This window comes from Phaenicophaeus curvirostris, chromosome 1, assembly GCF_032191515.1.
Source record: "Phaenicophaeus curvirostris isolate KB17595 chromosome 1, BPBGC_Pcur_1.0, whole genome shotgun sequence".
In the NCBI taxonomy this organism is placed as follows: domain Eukaryota; kingdom Metazoa; phylum Chordata; class Aves; order Cuculiformes; family Cuculidae; genus Phaenicophaeus; species Phaenicophaeus curvirostris.
Window position 1 is genome coordinate 22,009,649 of NC_091392.1, and position 27,378 is coordinate 22,037,026.

The following is a 27,378-nucleotide window of genomic DNA, read 5'->3' on the forward strand; positions in this document are numbered from 1 at the left end:
TGACTCGATGTGACTTCCAGAAGACATGATAATGTCTTTGCATGTCTCTGATATTGTATATTACTTTGTTATGATAAGAGTAAGTTTTTTATTAGTTACCCGACACACAGTTTCAATCAATCATATTTTACACATATAATCTGTCCCTAAAAAATTCTCATTTTAATAGCAGACCTTTAACAATATATAGCTTCTGATAGTCTGAAACTGTGAGTTATCTTTGACTTTTTAGTATTGACAAGAAAGGAAAATGAAAAATATATGAAAATATGGAAGAACTGCGGTGGTAGAAATACGGGTGAGCTTTGGGAGAAGAGCGACGGGATACATTTTTAGCAGAGGGGGAGCAGGTCAACAAAACTTGAGAAAAGGTTAACTGCTTCAGAGTGACAGTTTTTAAAGAACGAAAAGTAAGGTATTTTTCACCCTGCAAAAGGCATTGGTAGAAAACCTTCTCAGGGTGATACGCATAGGAAGAGCAAAACTTTTGAAGTAATTTCTGAATTGAAAGGTTTTCACTGAGAAGAAAGTAGGCAGTTGCGATTTTAAAGTACACTGAGATCCACATTTGAGACTTTATGATAACATAGCATCACTATTCTGTTGCAATTCTGAGATTCATAGTGTTCCTGAGATACACATTATCTTTGTTGCTTTGTTTAAATTGATTTCAGTATTAAGTAAAATTGGTACAAATCAAAACTTCCTTCAGTCAGGTAATCAATATCACCATAATCTTTACTGTTTCCCAAGATCATGACTAGTTCATATCAGACTGTTCACATATAACTTTATATTCCTTAAATAAAGAGGCATATGTATTTAAATTAGTAGTTACGTAGGCATATGTAGTTAGTTTAGCCTTGTTTTGTATACTACTCTTATTCTTCTGATTTTTAGCTTTCCTTTTTTGAAAAGCAGTTAAAATAAAAGTGGATATAGACAATGTAATTTTGGGGGGTGGAGGGGGACGTGTCATTGTTTGTGGGATCAGTTATAAAGTATTATCAGCCTAAAACATAAAATGTAATGGATACACTCCTTTGCTCTGGACACAACTGAATACTTCTGTTTCTGTTTGATGCATCTGGTTATAAGTGATAACGATCATCTGACATATGGGCTCTTAAATTTTGGAAGGATGCCTTAAATCTATTATGTAGATATAAAATGTCTGAATTGACTTTCTCAATAGCCTAGGAACAAAGATTTTACAAGCATTAATATATAAACTGTGTCAATAAAATATGAAAGCAAGGTCTTTTTATGCACTTGCAAAGTGCATTTTGCTTTTTAAAATTGGAGTGATACAGAGATGTATTACTATAGAAATATCTAAGAACAATATTTTAAACTATGGAATCCCTTAGATCTCCTCTGTTCTAAGAAACTGTTTGCACACTTGTAAACAATATTAAGGAGAGTATTTTTTTCTCACAATTGCAGAGATAAGATTTATGGGCTTCCGAATTTGCTAATGGTTTTGCCTGGCTTAGGGTACAAGGGTAAAATGCATCATATTTTCTTACCGGCAGTCCAATTTTTTCTCCAAAAGGCAGTGCAACATCACCTAATTTCAAGGGCATTGTTTGAGTTGTAGTAACTTCACAGCTGGCAGCAAAACTAAAGAGAATGCCTCACCTCATTCCTTTTGGTAGCAATACTATATATACCCTTGTAATGGGAAACACTAATCAGTATGAAGGCAAGAAAGAAGGATGATCATGACTTCACCTGTGTTTAACTAGAAGCTGACCATCATGCAACAGTAGAGACATGAACATAAAATATATAAACACGAACATACAACATTTAAAGAAGCAGCTTTACATGCTGCTTCTTAAATGCTACTTCTTGAGGGAAAGTCATGTGTTGGCAAGTGAGATGACAACATGATAGTCTATCATTAAAGAAAATGCCCTTTAGGGATGTATGGTTCATGTGTTTCACACATTCACAGACAGAATGCTTGTTAAAAAATGTGCTAATTTTCTAAAACATGTTGCATAGGGTCATTTTCAGGTGGAGAATTGAGTTTTTCAAACAGTGTGATCCCTGTTTGAGTCCTTGCAATGATATTTTCAACTGGTTTGTATGAGACTTTCTTAACTGGTTTTTTTTTCTGAGTTCACCTTTCTAGCAAATGCATGAGCTTTTTGCATTATCAGCTTCAACTACGTACAAAGCATCCCATAAAATCTCTATCTATTTACAAAAGACTTCCCTGCTTCCCTTCCTTTCTGCTCCTATAGGAACAGTATACAAATGGTGCATACCGATTTCCCTGTGGCACTAAGACTTGCTTGGAGAATCTCCTGTGTTGTTCAAAATCTCTATCTAGAGGACTTTATAACAACCAGCCAAATGCATTTTTATTCAGCCAATCCCTTTGTCTCAAGTGAGTCCATTGTCTCAAATTAGTCCATTGTTTTATCAGCACTGAGAATAGTGAGGCTGATTTTGGACTACCCTGGGAACTGATGACTAAGTATGCTGCATGTGCACAAAACCACAGACCTGCTTACAAAGTCACATCACGATTATATATAAAGTATTAACCTGAACTTCACCCTCATGTAACAATTTTAACTTGATTTCAATCGATCTTGCTGCAAATACTAAATCTTTTCTAACTTCTGGGCTCAGCCACTTTCTGAGAAATGCATATGAATAAGCTGCTGAAAGCAAAACTGAAGCAAAGCACTGCAGCCAACACTTACATAACATGTGTCTTGTTGAAAATCCTGAAATTCATTTTTGTGCCCTGCTGGGCCAAGATGAAAAAGCACATATGGTGAGGGAAGGCCACTTGCTGTTGGAAGACCTCTGCATTCCCTCTGCACAGGGAAGAATAATTTAGCCTCATCCCTCACTGTCTCCTGCTAATCTGGCACAAATCAAATGCAAGAGACAGAGCATGAATGTGGATAAGTGAGAAGATGCAATTTCTTGTCTCATGTGGCTAAACATTTCTTGTTTAAGTGTCAGGTTTAGAGCTGAGTAAACAGTGGAATAATATATTTATGATTCTGTTTATGCAATTTGACTTGTCATTCAGTGAGCACTTCTCCCTGTTTTCTTACATTTCTTTTACATACTACAACAAAAACCGTAGTTTGGCTTGGAGCACGTACATGGAGAATAAATGGCCTTTCAGCCCCTCTTTGGCATACTTGCTTTTTGCAGAATTACACTGCATTAAATGAGAAAAAGCAAGGGCAATATACACATGAGCGACAGAAAAAATATTGGGAAAAGAAAGATTGTATACTCTCTCTTTCCTCAGCAGTACAGTACAAGAGGTTATCATTTGAGGATAAATGCCCCATGGAAGCTTCTTACAGGCCTCAAACATGCTTTGGACATATCTAAGGAGTTAAAACCAGGGGCTGCCAATCATCAGGGTGAGCAGCACTGGTAAAGGAAGGTTGAGAATGGTGGCAGAAGTTGCAACTAATTGGCAAGAAAATGGCAAGACAAAAGGATCTGAAAAGTTTGCTAAATATTTTATCTGATTTATATTTCACTTTCCCTTTTGCCTTCAGAAGGAAGAAACACAGCTAATACAAACCCTAGAATTTATATCTGCACCAAAAAATAAAACTCATGCAAAAAGCAAAAAATGTTGTGGGGCTGGAGGAAGAGGCTGCGGGAAGGACAGGAAATTATTTTTAACGTCCTAAACGTTTCTGTACTTACCATATCCTATTATATCCCTCATTCTAAAGTAATCTTAGCCTTCACCTGAATAGTCTCAAGGCATTAATAATCATTTCGTTCAGCGCCCATGTTGTCAGAAATTAGGCCATCTAATCAGGGAAGGCAATGAGGGCAGAGTACTACGCCAGGGCCATAGGCAACCTGTTAGAGGATAAAAATCTAAAAATGTTTTCAGTGATAAAGGCAAAAAAGGTTACAAGGTAGGACAGAAGGAAACAAAGGAAGTGACCTGAGCTACAGTTTTTTTCTAAAAGACTCATCATGGAGACAGTGGTTAGAATAACTTCTACCAGTTAGAGGATATGTGTAGCTGATAAATAACAGGGCCTGCCTTTTTATACTTGTTTTATCATGCACTATATTTTATTTTGCCTCTCAGTGAAGCTCAATAAATGGAAAATGATGGGTTTATTAGCTGTGTTACACCAATAACAAGTTTTAGTTGGAGTTGTTACGGGTCATCCGTTACTTGAATCCAAAATATTTCCTTGTGGCATTATAACCTGCCACAAACACAATTTACACAAACCACTACTGCATAAAAACAACAATGTGCTAAATTTGATTGGACTGTTCCTACTCTAGGCCAGATTATTTATACAGTTATAAAGCTAAATAATGAATAAAACAGCGACATACATCTTATTGCAGCATGTTTATTCTTTGTTTGCTATTCATGCTGATTTGCAAAGCATGAAACAAACATCCCCTTCCTTTCAGAAAACAAATATTGTACATCTGTGCAATACGAGCCACATTTACTAACCACTGATTAAATAACAGCAACAATAGCTTAGTTTTTAAGGTTTTTAGGAATGATAGAAGGAAATATAGTAAAATATGTCAGACTAACATGGGTTTGGTGAGGTTCTGATGGACAGAATAAAGTATGGCCAGTATATGCAGTTGTATATTGCAAGTACTTAGAGTTTACTTATGATCAGCTCTAGTCGTCTTCATTCTATCACAAATTAAAAAAAATAATATTTTTGCATCCAGTTTCATTCAACTATTCTGCAGAAGTAGATAAGTGAGGAACAAGCCATAGTGTGAACTGCTCTGTTATATGATTACAGGTATTAATTACAGTTTAAAAGTTAAAAAAACCCCAGAAGTGTCGACTTTTTTCTTTTAAGAAAAAGAAAGCAAGCTACCTTTTAGTTCTTTCACTTAATTGAGTTGGTTTTCCTCCAGAGATGGAATGTCCTATTTAATCATTACAGCAGATGTGCAACAACCATCTGAATATATGGGAATGTAAACCAAAGGGGTTTTCTGATTAAACATTGGCAGTATCTTAAAAATGCACAATCTGTTGAATTCTGAGTTGGCTTTGAGCACTGGAAATACAGTACTGAAGATAAGGTTTTATTTTATATTAATAATTAACATTTATAAAATGCCTTGAGGAATAGAAAGCCTTAATTTGTATAAAGTAGTCAAGTAAAATATATATAAAATACAGACTATTAATTAAGCTGACCTGAATCCCATGTACTTTACACAGGTTTCACCTTATTTTATCTTTCACATTGAATTTGTTATTGTTATAATTGTTGTTTAGTTTATTTATATATCCATAATGTGCATATTAAAGAAAATTAAAATATGGTCCCTATCTCAGGTTTCTTTATTTAGTTCAAGAAGACAGAACAAAGAAGGTCAATGTATCAAGAGTATACCACAGAGGCAAAGAAAGAAAAAGTATTAATAAAATCACTAGTTCCCTAACACTGCTCAATTACAGAAAATTCAGTGGCACTTCTTAATTATCAATACTACTACTAAAGTACTTGTAAGGTGACACCTAATTATCACTACTACTATTATATGGTGTGCGGTAACAGCTTTCCTCCCTCATTTTCCTGTAAGTAATTTAGTAGTACTCAATTTTAAGAGCAACTTTAAAAGATGAAAAACATTTAGGTATTTAAACAGGTAGGTCTGTCTTACTTTGCTCCCTGAGAAAATCATGGCCCAAGCCCTCCTGGAAAACATTTCTGGGCACATAAAGGAGAAGAATGTTATTGGGAACAGTCGACATGCCTGAACAACCTGATTGCCTTCTGTGATGGGACATTTGCATTTATAGATTTGAAGACAGCTGGGGATATAATTTACCATGATTTTAACAAGGCATTTGGCACTGTCCCCCACAATATTTTGGTATCTGTATTAGGGTATTATAATCCAGGTAGTTGTACAAGTAAGAGCCTGTTTGGATGATGGGGCTCAGAGGGTCATTTATATAGGTCACACGCTCCTTGAAGACCAGTAACAAGAGGGCTGTTTTGGAACCTGTCCTGTTTAACATCTTTACCAATGATTAGTAGGAAACGATGACGTGCACTCTCATAATGTTTTTAGATGGTACCAAATTGGGGGTGTAATAGTTGACGTGCTGGAGAAAAACACTGTCATCCAGAGGAACCTGGACAGGAATGGGCCACAAGAACTTCACAGAATTCAACAAGGACAAATTCAAAATTTGGCACATGGAAAGGCAGAGTCCTTGCAGTGATATAGGCTGGAGGCTGACTGGCTTGGGAGCCGCTCTGTGGAAAAGGCCATGCAGGTCTCGCATACAGCAAACTGAGGTTAAGCTAACAGTTCAAATAGGGTCAATAACCTCCTGGGCTGTATCCACAGAAGCAGATAGATAGATTGAGAGAAGGGATTATGCCTGTCTACCTTCCTCTCATTAGGCCGCATCTGGAATACTGGCCTGCTAGTACAAGATACACATTAATAAACTACAGCAAGTTCAGCACAAATTTACCCACAAGATGGCTGGTGAGCAGAGCACCTACCCTGTGGGGAGAGACTGATGGAGCTGGGTTTCTTCAGCCTGGAGCAGAGAAAGTTTTGAACAGACTGAACAGCAGCCCCCAGTGCCTACACTGAGGCCACTGAGAGAAGGGAATCAGGGTCTTCACAATGGAGCATGGTAGAAAAGCAGGAAGCCATGGACATAAATTGAAACAAAAGTAATTTAGAATGGATAAAAGGAAGACTACTTTTTCCTCTGAAGTCAGTCAAGTTCGACAGGTTTCCTAGAGCAGCTGTGCAGTCTCTCTTCACTCTTGGGAGTTTCCAAGACCTGACTGGATAAAGTCCCAAGACGTCTGGTCAGATGCAGCATAGAACATACTATGTATAGCATGCAACATCGCCTCTGTACTGCAGCTAGGAACTTTGCACTCGGTTCTTAAATCCAGTTCATCTTAGAGGGAGTTTCACATCACTCCAGAGCTAGATAGAAAATTCAGAATGGCCTTCTGCAATGAATTAAATATGTCAGAAAAACTCTATTGGAGTGGTGTCACAATGAATTGTGGAACAAAGAACCCTAGAGTAGCACCAAAGTAAGTAAAGATTCAAGTGAAATCTTTAGAGATTAGTAGTAACAGGGAGGAAATGCTTTTATATTGCACATATTTTTAAGTCTAATTTTGGCCACTTATACTGCAGTTTTGCTAATTTGTTTTCCTAAAAGATCATAGAGAACTTTCATGAAAAAATATTTTTTTATTGGTTTGTAGATTTTGTTCCATTCATTTTTTTGAGAAATACAGTATAAATTCATTGAAGTCAAGAGAGCAACCATCAGTGGATTCATCCTGCTGTCAATAAACTTAATCTGAAACAAGGATAGTCTCAGCAAACTTTTCTAGATAAGGCTAATGCAGACTTCCTAAGGTTTCAGTTCACAAATTGCAGTTGAAATGCATGCTAAGGGCTGAAGGGACTTGTTTGAGTGTTTGTTTTTCTTTTTGTCATTCAGTTTTAGCTGCTTCCTTGCTCATTACATTGTTCCCATTAGCATAATGTATTGGTTGTGTTTGCGCAGCTTTTCCTGCCAAAGGCTGCCCTGCAGTTGTATAGCCATTGGGGTAACCAGCTGTTACTTGTTTAAGCCTCCATTATTTTGTATGACAAAGTAACTTAATTATGCCCTGCTTGAAGGTGCTAAGCAAAATTATCTTCCAAACAAGTGTACTTCACTTAATATTTGTCTCTATCAGGTACTTGAACTCTGACACCTTAGCCATGTGGACTAAATAAACATTATGAAACTAAACCTAGTTGCAATTTAATTAGTGTTTGAGGTTATTTTACAGTATTTCTAGAGCACAGTTACCTCTTTAGCTCAAGTATAATGCATATATAAAAGACTTCAGAAAACAGAAACTAAAATGTAGTTAAGACCATAAGAAAACAGTCATTAAGGTTGAACTTTTTATTTGTTTTGTGAATATAGGGAATAGATTTTCATTCAGTATTGGTCAATTTAACAAGATGGGATTTTAACATGTTATAAATTTCAAATCTGGACAAGAAAACAGATTGCTTTCTACTTAGTAATATATTCTAGCTATAAGAACGTGTCTGTCAATATCAATGTTCTCTCTGTGATATAGCAAAGCATTTAGTTTTTATTTTAAATCTAGAGTATGAATTAGTTCCAAACTATACTTTTATTACTGGTAATACCTTTCCTTAATTCTCTATAAGGCAGTTTCCTTTCCTTTCCTTTCCTTTCCTTTCCTTTCCTTTCCTTTCCTTTCCTTTCCTTTCCTTTCCTTTCCTTTCCTTTCCTTTCCTTTCCTTTCCTTTCCTTTCCTTTCCTTTCCTTTCCTTCCTTTCCTTTCCTTTCCTTTCCTTTCCTTTCCTTTCCTTTCCTTTCCTTTCCTTTCCTTTCCTTTCCTTTCCTTTCCTTTCCTTTCCTTTCCTTTCCTTTCCTTTCCTTTCCTTTCCTTTCCTTTCCTTTCCTTTCCTTTCCTTTCCTTTCCTTCTCTCTCCCTTCCTCTTTCTCTCTTTCTTTCTCTCGTTCTCTCGTTCTCTCTCTTTCTATTCTTCTCTCTTTCCCTCTTTCTTTGTCTTTTTCATCACTAGAAAATTATGCATATGAAAGTAAAAATTTTTGGAATTGCCAACTTGCTTCTTGAGCTTTAAGTGTTCCAAAACATCAGCTCCCATAGTTTAAAATGAATTATGATTGAAGATGTGCCAATCTACATGACTTTATTTTGAACACTTGTGCACCTGCAACATTTGCTAGTTGATTTAGCAATATGGCAAATACAATCCATGTTCAAAGTAAATACCTGAAGTCTGATATAAAAATAAACATCTTATATAAAATAAATTTTGCTAAAATCATTAAAGTGCAAAATTAAAATAATTATTTAAATTGTGCTGCATCTTATCTGGATGAATTAAGCTAAGTTGTGCAAATCAGAATACATTTGACCAAAGAGAGTTTTAATTTTCTAAGTATTTGAAAGGAATATGACAGTGATTTGAAGGCTAGACTACATCTGTAGCAGAAAATCTCTGGAAATCTTATAGTAAAAGAATATTTATTATTAAATAAAATTGGAAGTAAGGTTGAAATTCACTGTTGTAAAAAGTACCCAACTGTAACCCAATAAATACGATTTTTTTGTTACTAGGAAATGTCTACAGGCTTTGTATTGATCTGTCAATGTGGATTTTCAGATATATTTTGGCTTGTGTCCTGAGCTTTTGGTAGCTGTAATAACAATTGTCCAAAAGTCAGAGACTACTGCCTAACTTGTTTCAGCTCAGCTATCTGAATGCTATGTATGGTAAAGGTCTAATAAATCTGTGAAGCCACTTAGTAACAAAGTAACTGGAACTTATTTTCAATCAATAAGCAATTAATGGGTGGAGAAAGACTGATTGTATATAGGAATTCATTTTTAGAAAGGGCAAATAAGCGCACAGTGTTAGAAAAAGTGTAAAAGTAACCTCAGCGGGACCCAAAACCAAGGAAGAGGTAACACCAGCCATCAAAATCATGCATCTTCTCCTGGTGGAGGACTTGGGATGCTGACAAGTCAACATAACCTACCCTTCCCTCTGTTCTTCCTGAGGAGAGCTGAATCTGTTGTCCTTAGGAACCAGAGGAGTATGGACAGGGTGTGTACCACTGAAGAAAAGGAACTGATACTCGGAAGTTCATGTATAATAGATGTACCTACATTAATGAGATTTTCCTGTAATAATTAAATAATTTGAACAGTAAAAGCTAGTATCATTGTAACTGGTTTAATATTTGCTATAGTTTTGATTAAGCTGTTAAGAATTTAATTAGGCTAACAATAAATTCTTTTCTTGGCAATTTTCCCATAAGATGATCTTAATTGTAATAAAATATACCATAAAAATTCTACTACTACATTCTGTTGAAGATTCAATTAATGTATAGCATAAGAACTACTTTTAATAATCTCCTTCTTCAGTTTTTCCATGCCACACAGCCTTTTTCTAATATGGTTATTTAATATTGGCTTTTTTATTACTGGTATTTGGAGACTTCTTAGCTTAGTTTTAAAAATTGTGAGCACCTACATTCTACTTGAGCTACAAACCATGCTACTGCAATGAATTGTGTGCTGTCTTATATGTAAGCTGTATGGTAGTGTGATATTCAACGTAACTTCTGAGGAGAAAAAAGAATAAAGTTACCTACTGATATTTTAAATCACTTTGAACATCTAAAAAGCACTGCTTATCATTTTCCATGAGGCGTATGTCCTGATGGTAGACCACAGTAAAGAAACACTTTATTTTATATAGTTCTTAATAAAATGTTAAATGTGTTGCTGATGAAGCAAAGCTGAACACTTTTTCCATTAAAAAGTGTTGCTCATTCCTAATGTGTAGAATATTTGATAATACAACACTTATTTCAGTGTAATCTTCATTATTTGCTACAAACCAGCATAATTTCTAAAGTGAACGTTCTGTGATGTCTGTAAAATCACAGACGAGATCTACAGGGATTACACATTAACAGAAAGCTTTTTCAAATCTAGCAATTACAGAAGAGCTAAAGCACCTGAAACTTGTATGCCAAAATAAACAAAGGGAATAGCAAGGAACAAGCCCAAGGAACAAAAACAGCCAAAAAAAGCCAGTTTTCTAGAATTTTATGGTTACAGGTGACATTTGCCAATAGAAGTAAGAACTCATATTGATGTCTACCATGTTGAGAAAATACCATATTGCTATGAATCATAGAATGGAATCATATAATCATGGAATCATAGAATGGTTTGGGTTGGAAGGGACCTTTAAAGGTCACATAGCCCAACCTCCCTGTCATGGGCAGGAACATCTTTTATTAGGTCAGGTTGCTTAAAGCATTTTCCAGCCTGATCTTGAACATTTCCAGGGATGGGGCATCCTCAGCTTCTCTGAGCAACCTGATCTGATGCCTCATGACCTTTATAATAAAAAATGTCTTGCTTATATCCAATCTATATCTACCCATTTTCGGTTTAAAACTGATGCACCTTGTTCTGTCATTACAGGCCCTGGTAAAAAGTTTGTCTCTCTTATAAAACCTCTTTATTCATTGAAAGGTCACAATTGGGTCTCCCAGAGCCTTCTTTACTCTAGGCTGAACAGTCCCAACTCTCTCAGCATCTCTCCATAGGAGAGAGATTCCATTTCTCTGATGAGTTTTGTGGCCTTCCTCTGGACTTGCTCTAACAGATCTGTGTCGTGTGCTGAGGGCCCCAGAGCTTTAACACAGTACTCCCAGTGGGGTATCACCAGGCTGGAGTAGGGGGAAGCATCACCTCCCCTGACCTGTTGGACATGCTTCTTTGTGCAGCCCAGGATATGACTGGCTTTCTGACGGCGAGCACAATTTACTGGCTCATATCCAGGTTTTCATCCACTGCTATCCCCAAGTCCTTCTCCACTGGTCTAGTCTCAGTCAGTTCATCCCCTGGTCTGCCTGGATGTCTCCTGTGTTGTAGTCTTAGACTCCATCTAAAATAATAACTGTACACTGTAAAGAATATTCACAGGCCATGAAGCCAACTGTCAGAGTCTTGGTAGGTTTATAGTATTAAAATCTCTTAATCTCTCAGTGAGAACAGCATGAATGTATCAACATGGCATAGTGGGAATCATCCCAGACTGTAGGTAAACTCCTGGGAATGGTTTGGGAGACTGAGTTGGTCTAGACCCACTTATGCTGGGAGTGTTCTAACAGTTTAAAAGCACAGGCAGTAAAGTCTTGGTAAAGCCTACACTGTAGCTTTATTTCATTGTGTGTCATTGTGTGCTATAGAGACATAGTTGTAGAGTATTATTTATGTTAGTTGTTCCCCATCCCTAGAGATCAACTGTTGCTCTTTTCTATTTGATACATCATAATGATATTCAGATAACCTCTGTGTGACAAAGGAATCATGTCTTGTTAGCAAATACACGGAATTCAACAACCATTACTGATCCAAAGAGAAATCGATCTCAAATGACAGGACAGATTAACAAAGCTTGGTGAAGTGTACATGTTCCACAGAGGCTACAGTCCTCTCACATCCAGGCTTTAAAGAAAGTTCATACTTTTTAAATTTGGCACACATGTAATTTGAATTAGTAATTAGATCTTTTCTTACTCTTAAAAGTTTCTGAGAGCAACAAAACTGTAGAAACCCAAAAGATTTGTTTTCACAGTTTTCTGTGCAATTTCAGATTTATTGCCTATGTTTACTGCTTAAGATAATAACCTGATGAATGTTGTACAGTCATGTTTGTGAGAAGACTTTGACTTTTTCTCTCAAATTCTCATTTTAATTTGTAGTTTGGTAAGGAATATTTTTAAAAAAGTATATTTTAGGTACTTTCTCATATTTTCTATCTGAACAAATGTTGAAGAACACTCATTCTGTGAAATTTATCTTATACCTGGAAAATAAACTTGTTATATGAGCAAAACAATGACTGACTTGTACCTGCAAAGTTTTTCTTCAAGAAAAGATAAATTTTCTTCCCACAAGTCCAGACAGAAAAGTATGTTGTGCACTGAAAGCAATAAAAATCTGTAGGCGTAAGCTTATGGGGATGGAAGTTCTGTAGACAAGCGTGAATCCTTTTGTTAGTTGTTGGCATCTTGCCAGCATTGATACCTCCCTGTTTATACTCTCCTGGTTTCAAATAAATTTGTGTGCAGACAGCCTTTTCTGTGTTGATTTTTAGTGTGGAATCCATTACATGGCATTTCTTTCTGATTTGTGTTTACATGTGAAGCATGTTTTTATCCAGTTATGTCTTTAGCAAGCTGCAACAAGTGCAAAAACAATTGTAGTGTTACAGAATATGCATGACTTTAAAGGAAGAAAGGGATTGTCTTTTTCTAAACCCTCCAGATTCTGCAGCAGAGGGAGGAATGCTTTCAGGGGTTTACTGAGACTAAAGAGACTCATGCTTTCTACACCACAAATGGAAAGGAGACATTTTTCTGTCCTTCCCAATCTGTGGAATGCATGTGGATAGATGGCGTGTATCTTTATTTCATGATATATCATTTATCTTCTGGTTATAAATGATCTAGTAAAGGCTCCCAGCAGCTGGGAGTGATGGCAGGAGTGGCGGGAAGGAATGAGAGCAAATAAACCCTTTGTGGGAAACAAAGCTTGCAGTACAGGCCTTAAGAAAATGAAACTGGATGAAGTAGCTGAGAAGATTCACAAGAGAGAGATAAAGTATTTGGTAACAAGGATAAGGGAAAAATTCAATCATAATTCAATACTCTGCTCTGTTAGTGTCAGTGTGGGACATGGTCAAGAGTACCTGGGTATATCTATCTCAGCAGGATGGTTCAGACTCCAGTATTTGGTACTGACTTTTTCTTTAGCCTGAAGAGAAAGACTCTTCTAAATGGCACATTCTATAGAATTAGTCTATAAGAGACATTAGACCAGCAGCGTCTTTTTAAATATCCTCTTCTCTTTGTAGTGCAAGTAGATGAGTTGGGCCTACACTGGGCACACCCACAGATTGAGATGTACCGAGCTTTACCTCTGTGGTTTAGCACTTCACTAACTGCTGGACTTGTTAATCTTCTGTGTTACAACTTCTGGCAGTTAGGCAGTTTGCACTAGACTGGAAAACTGAGATTCGGTTAACTCAAGAAATCACAATAGCCATGTCTCCAGCCTATCCAGAATATACTATTAAAACTAGATTAGGGAACAGGCTGGGTAGGAGGTACCCTTTATTTGACCTATCAAAGCTGAGGAGAAAAAAAAAATAAATAGCAGAAGAAAAACAGCAGTTCTGAAGAGAGCCTGAATATAATCTTATGTGTGAAAGCAAGGGAGGACTCAAACCAAGGAAGAATTCTGGGCAAAAGTTGTGAATTGTGACATTACCACTATTTTTTTTCCTCTGATGATGGTGGTTGCTTTGTGTTGGACTCTGCAAGCATCAAACTGATGGGACATTGCTGGGGATTTTGGAGATATATCTGTTCTAAGCAGTGAAGTCTAGCTGAGATATACCTCCACTGTCGCAATTTGGTGCACACACCTGCTTTGATGTATAGAATTTTTTCAGATTAACAAGAAGGCAATTCAGTTTCAAGAAATTCCAAATTGAAGAACCCGTCAGAGTATCTGTGTTTCTCTAAAATATCCTTCTGCAGTCCCCCAATACTTCCTGTGTCGTGTTCAAAGTAGAAAGGAGATACATAGTTCTAGCATTAATGGTAGAAGACAGAAAATCCCTAGATTTCCACACAGCTATTATCTACTTTAGCTGACAACTGATGAGGAAAGGCTCCAGGTCATTTGTGAGGTAGATAGATCACAGGTCTGAGTGGGCATCTGGATCATTTACATGAGATGAAGTTTGTTGTGAGGGATCCTTGTCAATTGTGGATGTGGAATACAGAAGCCCTATATTGGTTGCTATATGGGACTGGAACGAAGAATGGAAACAGAAAGGTATTTAGGCTTCAAGTTTTTCCCATAGTATAAAGATATTTTTCCTTGTCTTGTGCTACCATAATTTTAGTTTTCTGTCTTGTATCTGCTGACTGTGAAGAATAAGGAGAATAGATATAGCAGTCTTTGTTACATCTGTGAAAGCCTTTATTGGACAAAAAGTTTGTAGTTCTGAAGGGATTTTAGTGTGAAGAGTGCTGAAGCTCATTTCTGTGTAACCATGAATCATTGTGAGAAAGGGACCTTTATTCTCCTGTAACTTAGAGTGAGCTACCACTGTGAGACACATGAAAAATTATTCAGACCTCATATCTTATTAAAGTGAACTACTTTTGTTGCTCCTTGATTTTTAGAGCAGCTAATTCTGTAAAAGTTACAGGTAGTTATGTTCCCAGAATAATAAAAGTACCCAGAATGCACAGCCATAAAACATCATTGTCCTCTTGTCAGGTATAAAACAAGATAAGAGTCAGACAAAAGTCAAACCAAGTATGTGACATCTGTTTGCTAGACTTGTGCCTCATCAGGCTGCAAAACGGGGAATTTCAAAGATGGGAAGGATTAGATGCAGAGGATCTTCCTGTCCTATAAACAGACTTTCAGACTGCAAATGTTCATTTAAAAAGAAGCAGGGTTTGTTGCAATAGGACAAGGCGCAATGGTTTGAAAGCAAAAGAGGGTAGGTTCAGACTAGATGAAAGGAAGGAATTTTTTACAATGATGGCAGTGAAACACTGGAACAGATTTCTCAGATAGGTGGTAGATACCTCATCCTTGGAAACATTCAAGACCAGGTTAGACGGGGCTCTGAGCTACCTGTTCTGGTTGAAGATGTCCCTGCTCATTGCAGGGGTGTTGGATGAGATGACCTTCCAACCTAAACTATTGATTCTAACAGGAAAAGGAATCAGACTCAGATTGCCACTGATAACTGAACATACAATTGCATTAGCGTATGGAGTCAGACTGATGTACAGACCACACCACACGCAATATGTAAATGTAAGTATATATTGAAAGTCTTTCAAGGTCTAGCAAGTTTCTTGAAGTTCTTCTTTCTCATTAGCTTCATTAAAGAGTAATGATGATCCATGCAAATCAGGATCTTTGAGATCAAAGCTCTCTAACACTATCTTCAATATCTGAAGACTATGCTATCAGAAAATTCCCATCTCACTCTAGTTTTAATGTTTCAGTAATTATAGTTGCTGGTTCAAAACCACAGCAAACATTAGAAATAAATCCCACTGCATAGGAACTGTAATCTGAAACTATCTATTATTTGGATTTTTAAAAATATGCTTTGTGCTGGTCATTCCAATTAAATCCACAGAAAATGCATTAGATGAATGATATAGCTCATGCAAAATACCTGCACTGAAAGCCATGGGCTCTTATTCTTCAGAGACTGCCTGATCATATTTGGAGTTGATACAATTATGAAGCTTACCTGAATATAATCCTTCAGACAGACATTGTTTCTCTTTAGTAGTTTTAAAAGCTTGATACTCTAGGACTTCTTATCACATAAAAAGGTCATTGACATCTACTATAATGCAAGTATTTCTTATTTATATGACTGGTACTATTACTTAAATGTATTTTACCCTATAACATTCAGAGGTTGTTTATCCTTCTTTATTGTCTAAGTCATACTGAAGCATGAGAGAAAGATGAGCCTTACAGCTTGAGTACTTGATAAGGACTTAAAAAATATATATTTAAATGCCACATTTACAGTTACAGATTTCACTGTTAAAGCCCAGCTGGCCACTTAACTGCCATAAGCTGGATTTTAAAAACTGCATAAAGGATGTTTTATGTTTAATGGAGTTTTCATATGCAATGCAGCTTATTGAAGTTATTACATGTATTGATTTCAATTTTGCAAATTCTATTAGAAGCTATATGCACCTTTAGGAATCAAAACACTTTTGATTTTGGACACCACTTAATGCAACACTGAACCCTAAAAGGTACTGATGTACTAGTTTTTGTCAGAGATCAACTGATTTGGTTCAGAGAGAAATGGATGTCATTCACGCTGTTCACATATGAACATGTGTCTGCACCGAGGTCCTTCTACAAAAGCCTGAAAACAACTGCTTATTAATGTGAATGTGTGAGGTTTTCATGAGATGTATTCATGAAAAAGTAGGTCAAACTGCTGTCAGGCACACCACTATCATTTTGAAGACTGAAAGGAATGGAATTATTTCATGGTATATGGTATATGATATATTGTCTTGATACATTATTGAAATGAAGGAAGGTATTGCTCTATAACTTTCCTGAGCACAATAGGAAATTCTGATTGCCTTTTCAGTCTGAAAGCAAGTTCAAATTCTTAGAATTTTGAAGCATTGCCAGTCTTTTCTTAAAGAGTAGATAGGGCTGTCCCTTGTTTTATGGTGATATTTGACAGTTTGCTGTACAATTATACATATACTTTGCAAGATGATTCAGAGCAAGAATCCTCACTTCTGAAATAAATTTGTCACATTTCTGATCTAATATTGCTTTAAGTGAGAGCACAATTTATTTGTGATCTCTAAGGAGAAAGTGTCTAATGGAAAAACTTTGTAACCTGAAAGACATTGTAAACATTCAACTATAATAGTGACTGCACACGACTGCACACCAGTTTATTATATCTCTACTTTTCTGCCAAGGGCCAGGATGCCCAAGGGCACTTAATAAAACCAGATGATCTGACGCTTTCATTGCAGACCGACTTACTACCTCATCTCCAGGTTAATGTGATGGTGTTAGCCGGTGCTAAAAATCATGCCTGACAACAATGTCAATGAATCTGCTGCAAAGACAATGAATAGGTTTTACTTCAATATCTTTTTCAGTATAACAGCATGATTACTGAGAGATTTCCTACTCAGTTTAGTAAACCACACAGAACCATAAATGAAAACCGTTGTCTCATAAAATGTCTAATAAAATATAATTTCTTAAGAAAAAATAAATATTGAGCAGAAATACAGTTATTATTTTTAATATGCTGTCTGAATACTTCTCCTAATAGCAACCTGTCACTGTTGTTCTTATGGAGTGATCATTGTCATTTTCTTTTATAGGACTGTGGAGTTGCTTTCTTTTTGTAGGTAATAACAAACTATAGACAAGCTCAGTTAGGAACATTGGAGTTTTCCTTTATATCTATCTATAGGGGACTGATGTCCTTTGTGATCTGATTTCATGGTTTCCTGATTTTCTGATTTCTTAGTACTGTGACATTAAAGTTTATTGCATGCCAACAGAGCACTGACAAGAATTCAACAGTTAAGTGGAAATGTTAAAAACAAACAAAACAACCTCTACAAACTCAAAAATATTCAAGCTTCACTGTGGAGAAACTTCTTTTTTTCCAAGATTGAAACTCAAAGAGTATATCTGAGATTCCATAAGATTCTGCATTATGCCTACTGCTGGTTGAACCATGCTGGACACACTACTGAATCACCACATGACATATTGTTGTAGGGGCTTCTGTGTCTTGAAGCAGATGATACAAGGCTACCCTATTGTCACTTCTGTTTTCTTCTACAGACATTTATTTTCTGAAAATGCAGTTGCTACAGCCATCATCTTGATTACTTTTATGAGAATGAAGTGTAATAAATACTATGTTATTTCTAACACCTACTCTTAAAGTTAAAGAAACAACATGAAACAGCCATACTTAACTATAATTAATGGCAACCAAAGTCAAGGGTCCTTCTGATGTATGTATAGAAATGGAAGAGTGTTGTTGGTTCCCTTTCCACACTGTATTTTTAAGTAAATTAATTTATTTTCCTTCTTTTATCAATATAACAATGATTTTTATGCTGTTGTTTCTTTCCTTCTCCAGATGTACATCCAGACAACAACACTTACGGTCTCCATGAGTTTAAGTGCTTCTGTGTCGCTAGGCATGCTCTACATGCCCAAGGTTTATATTATCATTTTTCATCCAGAGCAGAATGTTCAAAAACGGAAGCGGAGCTTCAAGGCGGTAGTGACAGCTGCCACAATGCAAAGCAAACTGACCCAAAAAGGAAATGACAGACCAAATGGCGAGGTCAAAACTGAACTGTGTGAAAGTCTTGAAACCAACAGTAAGTCATCTGTAGACTTTCCCATGGTCAAGAGTGGCAGCACTTCTTAATAGATGTACGTTCACATGAATGCACTTTCTTTTAATAATAAACTTCATTCTTTTTGTTGCTTGTTCTGCATGAATCCAGAGGTGTCAGAATTCATGTACTGCTGAATGCAGGAATGCCTCGAGTTGTTTCAAATGAATTGTTTTTTTTTTTAAAAAAAGCAGATTTTGGAAAGACACATCTTTTTAAAATTATATAGTTCAGGTAGTGTTTATTTGATGTATTGTGCATTTCTGTGCTAGCTGTGATATGTCATGACAGTTCATGAGGTGTATTTACGGTCGTCATGTTCAAAATTCAAAGAATGTTGAAAACAAATAATTAAAACAGTTAACATTGTTTTTATTTGCAGTTGGATATCGAAGTGAAAGTAACGATTTTTACCTTTCCACCTTGACTTAGTATTTCTTGGCATATTTAATCACAACTCATGAGTACCAACACTTCCCAGAATAATGCTTCTCATTCAGGTTTTTGTTGTGTTCTTACTCATCTTGGTACAATATCACAAGGATCATATACGGCTTAATCATTACATGTTCCTATATGTCATAGGTAGTAATGGTAAAAAGTTCTATCCCATGTCAGAAAAGTTCTTGAATCTTGCCACATCTCTAAATTGCTCTGATATAGAAAAGAAAAGAGGTTATTTATTCCATTCCATCACATGATATACAGCTTTATAAGCTTGACTTCACAACAACAACAACAACAACAACAACAATAATAATAATAATAAAATAAAATATGAATAAAGCCAGTAACTTTGCTCTCACAGCTTAGTTGTGATGGAGAATTGATTTCTATTGAGAAGTTAGAGGTCACATGGGATGGACAGCAACTGTTGCAGTTAAAGATTATTTTCTCAGTTATTGTACTGCAAATGAGGGGGTTTTATTTTTTATTTCCTTTTTATGCTGTTGACAGAGGATTGAATAGTACTGTTTTGCTTGAGAATATTCAGACAAATCAGTACCAAGTTTGCAGAAAAATATTGTACTTATTTCAGAAAACTGCAATCCCCCACTGCATTCAATCACAGTTTAACCAATTGAAAAGTATACAAAAATAGTCCATAAGTTTATCTTACTATAGCTGCTGATGCATGGAAGACACTGAGTGGAAACCAATTCACTTAAAAAAATCATGACCCTTCAAAATGTGTGAATATTTAGATTGAGCTATGAGTTTATACAGCTTCAGATTATGACATAGAACAAAGGAAGAAAGGAAAAAGACACTGAAATTCCTTGTGGATCAAAGATTAGCATGGAAAGATAAGGAACTCAGCCATTTCTCAAATCTTCAGAAGTCACCAAAATAGGTGGATTTTGCTGAGTTTGCAAAATTACAAACCTCTGAGGATAGGTCAACTGAGGGATTCCACAGTAGAGTGAGAAAGAGTGTTAATAAGAAAGGCAGGGGTATCTGATGTTCATCTACTGTACCTAATTAAGAAATGCTGTGTCTGGTATTCCTTAAACTATTACTATGCATAATTCATACAAACAACTGCTACAGGAAGCAAGTCTGCTTCTTCAGTACCGCGATGTATGCAGGTAATGTTTATTTACTGTGCTCTAAATATTTTTTTAACAGTAGTGCATCTACATAAATCTAAGCTCTATGATCTATAATTCTGAGGAGTATATCCTGACCAGGCTTTGATCCAGGCATCATAATGTTCCATAGACAAAAATTCAGAGGCAAATTTTTGGCACTCTAGAGAGCTGTCCTAGTACAATTGAGGTCACAGACTCAAGATGGGTTTCTCTCTTCCTCCAAATTGTTCTGTATTATTTGGACTTCAGCAGCTTCCCTCTCTTCTGCCAAAATAGTTACTGTCAAAACTTGTGGAGTGTCCTATGAAATATCAGTGCACAATACCACATAAGATTTTTTTTTACTAGGTCAATAGTAACAACCTATCAACACTGCAAAACTTCTTGCACTGACTCCATGTGAAGCAGACCTTTCTTTTCAGTGATAATGCATGAAAAAAAAAATCAGATTATTCCTAATATACCAGAAGTGGGTATTATTTCCCACCATTTCAATAAATACTAGTAGTGATGAAAATGCTCATAACTAGATGACAAATAAGACAAGATAGTCACATAATTCCTTTTGTGTTCCATCCAGAGACAACTCTGCTCTGTCTGGTTTGTCTTGTTCCATGTAACTAGCCATTCATTCCCAGAAATGAATACAGTCTTTTTTTTTTGTATAAATAAAATCATATTCAGTGGAAAATAAAATGCATCTGGAAATGAGATTTAAAAAAATCCATATGCGATTGCAGAAGGTATAACAATGACAAGCGCTTTAAATGCATGTAGGTCAGACCAAAGTAATAATTCTAAATTTCATTAGATCCTCTTTTATTTCAGTCTTTTTGTTTTTGTCTCATTCCAACAGCAATTCAGTAACTGCAGCTAGAAAAGAGCGTTCATTCCCAGAAATGTTTTGAGCCAAGACTGTTTCTTTTTCTAGCCATCTATGCTTGCCAAATATGGTTCATGTTATAACCATGAAATACTGACAGTCTAAAAGAGCAGGACACCAGCTGCTGAAGCTTTGAGATCCCCAAACAGAAAATGTAGGCTTAGTACAGTGAACTGTAAGGACACTTGCAATATTTATCAAGTAAAAACATATTCTCTGAAGATGAGATTAGATTTAATACATTTAAAATTATTATCTACTCTAACTTCCTGTGCTATCATTTTTAATGTAACAACACTTAGAACTCAATAGGATATTTTTTGTTTCTTAATCTGTCCCAGTCAAAATTATTTAAGTCTCACCTTTGCAACAAAGTTACTGAAAATTAACAAGTTACTCTAAATCAGCTAAGGTATAATAACTACTTATTTTTGTATTTTGAACTTCTTGCAAATGTCCTCACATAATTCAGCTTACTGAGTTGTGATATATTTGGTTATGTTATATTGCTGTGGGCTAAAAACATGCACATGAAAAGTTATCATAGGACTCAGCTGATACAGGGTAATGTGATAAACTAGCTTAACCTGATCACGTAGCTGAGCCTGTTTTCAGGATGAGGGAAAAAATAAGCTCTGCTCTTTCCATGCTTTTGTTCCCAAGTGTGCAGAATTTGCAGATGTGTGTTTATTTGTTATTTCTTAGGTGGGAACAAAATCCTTTTGTGCTTTAAGGAACTTGGTGCCATTTCAGCAGTCCTGCATTATTTTCAGAAAGAATTTAACAGACCAAAGGAAAAATAGAATCTTCTCAGAAATCCAGCTGTGGGAGCATAGGAGAGTTCAGATGGGAGCAGTACATCCCATCTGAAACATCTGGAAGATGTAAATGAAGCTATATTTATTTCAAATATTTCAATACATGGGGAAAAAAAGATATTTTCTGTTGCTACCGGAATACTGTGATTGACTCATTTAGTGTGCCAAAAGCAATCCTTTTATGAGTTAGCTCTTTCAGACACAAAAGTACTGGAGCTACCTGTACAAGTGGAAGTAAGAAATATTACATTTTGTAGCTTCCTTTTGATTATTCACTCTTATGTTTATATTCATAGGGAACAAAAATTATAGTAGGGTGTGTATTATAATGGTATGGTTCTGCTAAGTCTTACAAAATTGCAAATGGAATAGTAGAATCAAATTGCTCAGAAACCCAAAGAAAATATGAAGAAAAAAACAAGTAGTAAACTTAGTTATTTATACTACCTGGAATTATTTTGCAGTAATTTTAGTGATCTTTGACTTAGTTTAAACTTCGATGCAGGAGAAACTGTCATTTCTTGATTTCTGTAGTCTTCTTCCCAAATCATCAGATTGTCTGGCTGGATTTAGGAGTTAGCATGAAGAATCCTTTTCCCATCTGTCTCAGCTGTTCCCACCAGATTCTATATAGAAAAAGAAATTGAGGGAAGGAACATATGGGAATAAAATTAAGATCTTTGAAACTATAGACCAGGCAACCTTTGTGCTATCAAATTATTTTCATCCTGCAAGTTGCAGTCTTCACTATCATAAGCAGAACTTGTCTGTAATAGACAGAATATAAAATATATTTGGGAAGCCAAATAACTCTTTATGCAGTGTTACATAGACCCTATTACAGAGGCAAAAAGGAGACTCAATTCCCCTGCAGTTTCATTTGCTGTGTAACCAACTGGTTTGAAATCCAGGAGCTGCCTGTGAGCCCTAAAGTCACCACTTCCCTCCTGGGTCATATTTTTTTAAAGTAAAAGGGACAAGATATAAGGGCTAGCTGATAAAAACTTCAATGTAAAATTCACAGTTGTTCACTTATACGATGGTTAAAGTGTTTAACTTTCTCAACATATCTCCTCATTCTAAACAAAGGCTATCAGCTCTGCTCAAAGGAAGAAATTATCAGCTTGCTCATCAGTGTAAGGACCCTGCATAATAGCATGACAGGTCTAAAATAAAGCCTAGGCTGCATTTCTGCTTTCTCACTTAAATGCAGATGTTTTGCACTCCAGAGAATACATGCTGTAGGCATTAGCTACTTAGCTTCAGTAGCTCAAGGAGACATTTCCCATGTTAAACTTTGGTCCTTTCAAGGAGCATAAGCCTCCTTCTACATGGACAACTCCGTACTAGCTGCAAAGTTGTCTTCAATGAGTAGAAGAGAGAGAAAAAATCCAAGCTTTAAATTTAAAAAATGCCTATACAGAAGTCAGACAAAATAATACCAGACAAATAGCATGTTGAAGTTCTGTTACAGATATGGTAAAACCACACATCATTGTTCGCTTTTCTTGACTGCTGCTTCTCCAAGTCATAAACAATATAAGTTATCAAGAACACTGAACTTGAGTTCCAAATCACTGCTTATGTACATGCTTAAACTTACTTTATTCTGTGAACATGGGCGATGTTATTTGGAAATATAATTGGACACTGTTTAAGTTCAAATGCTAAGTATGGGGTTTTTTCTCCTCTCTTGATTCTAAATGTCCTGAACTTTTTTTTTGTTGTTGTTTGTTTTTGGTTTTTTGATTTACAGCCTCATCTACCAAGACAACTTATGTCAGTTACAGCAATCAGGCAAACAACTAAGCAGGGATGAAATTCACTGGAAGACCTGCAGGATGGGATCTTGCAAACAAAGACTTACTACCATCAGAATTCAGTCTTGGAAATATCAGTATACTACATTCAAATCAATAGTCAGTCTCCTAAAGGACAAGGATTAAACAAGAGACAAAAGGCAAAAAGAGACAGGGGAAGAAAAAGTCTGGTTTTATAACACAGAGATGGTGTCGAGCTTCTGAACTGTTCACTTACAAGAGGAAGCAAATCACAAAAGTAAAACAAATGTTAGCTTGTGAAAAAAAAATGCTGTTGAAATAAATCATGTCTAATGTTATATTTGTAAGTACTTTTTTGTGATTGTGACTATTTCCTTTCCTGTCCTACATTGTTCAACTCGTAAAAGAAGATGAGTTTGTTTCTTGTGATGGCTGACTGAATTAAGTCCTGGGTTATGCTAAAATAAATGCAATGGTCAACGCATGCTAATTTTTATACAAATAATTTATTTCTAATAATAAAGGAATGTTTTGCAAATGTTGAGACTTGTTTTGTTGCAGTTTTAAGGAAAAAAAAGTCCTTACACTGTTGTCTATTGTTTGTTTAGAATGTGCAGTAAAGGTGGGTGTACAAATAAAATAATAATCATGGCATCAGAAGAATGCAGTGTAAACTCTAAGCATATGTGTGTGTGTGTGTATGTGTACACATATGTGTGTGTGTGTATGTGCATGCCTGCATGCATGTGTGTGTGTGTACTCTGCAGTGTGTGAATTTATTTGTTCAAAGCTTTGTGGCTATATTTTCTACTGAAGGTCTTTTCCCCCGTTCTCACCCTCAAAGTAACTGCATTTTATATGTTTGTAAAGTGAAGAAGTCCTGATGGTAATTATTTTGTATGATTGTATTCTATTTTTGAACCCTCACAAATAATTTTGATCCTTTTCATTTCTGAAACTTACAGTTTGTAAGACTTTATGACAGCTAGACTGGATTAAGCTGAAAGCCTATTCAGCCTAGTATCTTGTCCCTGACAGGGGAATGTAGCAGATGCTTATCTCAATAAAGGTGACTTTGAAATAACAAGAGAGATATCAATGGAGAATTTGGAAAACACTAACCTAGTGTATGTATGTACTATTGCCTTGTTAACACTTGAAAAATCGAAGAAATAGATGTCCATCTGCAATCTTCACATCTTCTAACTTCCATGTCAAATGATTGTGTGTGCATTAGAACTGATAATGCACAGAGAAAGAGAAACTTATATAGAGGTCTATTATGCTAATAAACCACTCCAAAGATGTTTTAAAAAGTCAGCTAGGGACTTTCTACTTTGTTACTATACCTATGATGTTCTTTAAGCCTTTTTCACTCCATATACTGCTCACAATTTGTCGTCAATGGGTCTTCACAATCAGTTTATTAAATGTTATTTCTCCTGAACTAGACTGGATGGCTCCTTCTGACTTTTTACCTTAAAGGAGCTGTATTTTTTTAACATATCTTCAAGAAGGTGTGGTGGGTCTTAAATGAGTGAAAGCTGAAGTATCTGAAACTGAAATTGTTTCTATTACAATATCAATATTTGAACTTCAGCACAGTCAGAAAACTTCATGGCAGTGAATTTCCATTTTCAAAATACTTGACAAAATATAGTTAGTTTTTCCTAGAATTTAAATGCTGGAATTATTAACTGTATAGTGCGGGTTAAATGTGTGTGATAGACTGTGTGAAAATTCCCTTTTTGTCTACATCACAAGCACATCAATCCCAAACCCACAAATTAATATATGCTTAATTTTAAGTATATGAATAATGTAGCTAATGCAATAAGACCTGCAAAAAAAATCATAAAAACACTTTTTATTCTTTTTTTGTTAGTTAATGTCTCATAAAATCAAAAGTTTTTGTGAAAATTAATTGATTCAATCAATGTCTTAACAAGACAGGCTTCCTTGTCTAGGATGGATTTCCTAAGAGAGAAAAAGAGAGAAATACAGAGAATGTTCTACCTGAATAACAGTGGTTTTGTACAGTTTCCTTTGAAGAAACCTGTGGAGAGTTTAGGTTTCAATCCACAATCAAAAATTTCCAAATGTTTTGTCTGTAATATCTATACATAATAACATAAGCATAACAATACGCATTTGAAAAAAGCAGTACATGGGAATTCCCTTTAAAACATATTTAATATACACCTAAACATATTGTATATACTCATAAAGATTAGTATATACTGTATTAATATCTTTCACTTTCATAGTACTCCATAGAAAATGTTATTCTGAACAGATTTACTGATACCAATATGCACTTTTTTGGGTTGAACAGTATGCTAGATATAGAATGCAAATTGCTCTGTGCATTTTCTATATCATTCTGTCTGAAACATAGTATAGTAATCCTGTGAGTCTCGCTGGTATTAATGTAACTCATCAGATAAATGAGCACACAGTATAAAGCATGGAACGAGCTAGGCATTTTTAAAATATGACAGAACAACACTGGTCTACAGATTTCACTTCTATAGAGTAGTTATGTGCAGTTCAAGCATTTGGATAGAATGTTGTATATCTGTCTCCTGTAACTGTATAGCTTACCGCTATGTTTTAAAATAGCATATGTGCCATCTGATAATTACGTATTCTGGTTAAATTTTAAAGAGCAAAATTCAGTGACAGAAGAGGTAAGCATTACTTTTTCCCTGTTTCAGCAGCATCTTATCTAATGCATTTCTAACACTTGTGGTACTGCAGTTGCTTGCATTCAGAAAACACGATTTCATATTTTACATGCATGTTTCATTTGCTGTAGAAGGTTACCCCCTATAATCTAATCATGAAATTGTCGTCTTCTCAGCCAGAGGTCATTTCTTTTTAACTTTCTCCTGAAATTTCAGTAGCTAATATGAGAGCAAAGTGTATATGTCACTAATCCTTATTATGTTTCCTTAGAAAGTAAACAATTGTGATTAATGGCATACAGGAAGTACAAGAAGGAATAGATCTTCTCTGTGGACTGCCTCCTGTTCTTCTGAATATATGTAAACTGTATTGTGTTCTTTTAGCTTTTTACTTCACTTAAATTTTAGCTTCTTATTTGGCTTAAATTTACCAGTAAGATCATGAGAACCAGCAAAATATGTTTGTTGGAAATAATCTGTTGCATTTGTGCAATGATATCAAGCTGGCTAATGTGAGAGACATACTCAAATGAAAATATTTTGGTTATGATAACTTAAAGGAAGCTTGAAACCTTAATAATGAGTCCATTCAAATATTGTTTCTGGGAAATCAACTACAAATTAGGAATGTGTTAAACTTATTTCAGTAAAAGTCTTATGAATATTTTCAAAGTTTGTCTATAAAAGGTCACCATAGAATTCTTTGCACATTTCATAGATGTTGATATATCTTTAAATTCTTCCATCATGTTGAAACACTAACCTAATGGAGACCAATACTTTTTCTCATTTGGCATTTTAGTATGACAGCAGGTGATTAGCTCCCAGGAACTTATTGTTTTCAATGGTACAGCAGCAGGGAAAACGAGAAATCAGCAGTGTCCCCCAGAGCTAAAACAATGTTAGAAGCACAATATCATAAATGGCAAACAAAGATTTTGTTTGTATTACACAAATAACTTGTCTCTTGGTAGAACTGGAGCAATATGACATGC

The 27,378-nt window shown here is 35.6% G+C and overlaps 1 protein-coding gene across 3 annotated transcripts in view; it reads left to right on the forward strand.

Moving 5' to 3' along the window:
• GRM8 (glutamate metabotropic receptor 8) overlaps nucleotides 1-25,390 on the forward strand; it is a 338,430-nt gene extending 313,040 nt beyond the window's left edge. For 2 of the 3 annotated variants that reach the window (XM_069850420.1, XM_069850438.1), the window contains 2 exons: nucleotides 18,358-18,604; nucleotides 23,672-25,390. In XM_069850420.1, the coding sequence (XP_069706521.1) occupies nucleotides 18,358-18,604; nucleotides 23,672-23,724 (300 nt within the window). In that variant the 3' untranslated portion in view covers nucleotides 23,725-25,390. Of the gene's footprint in view, nucleotides 1-18,357; nucleotides 18,660-23,671 lie in introns of all 3 variants that reach the window. The other variant, XM_069850429.1, reaches the window with a different exon arrangement.
• The last annotated feature ends 1,988 nt before the right edge of the window (nucleotides 25,391-27,378 follow it).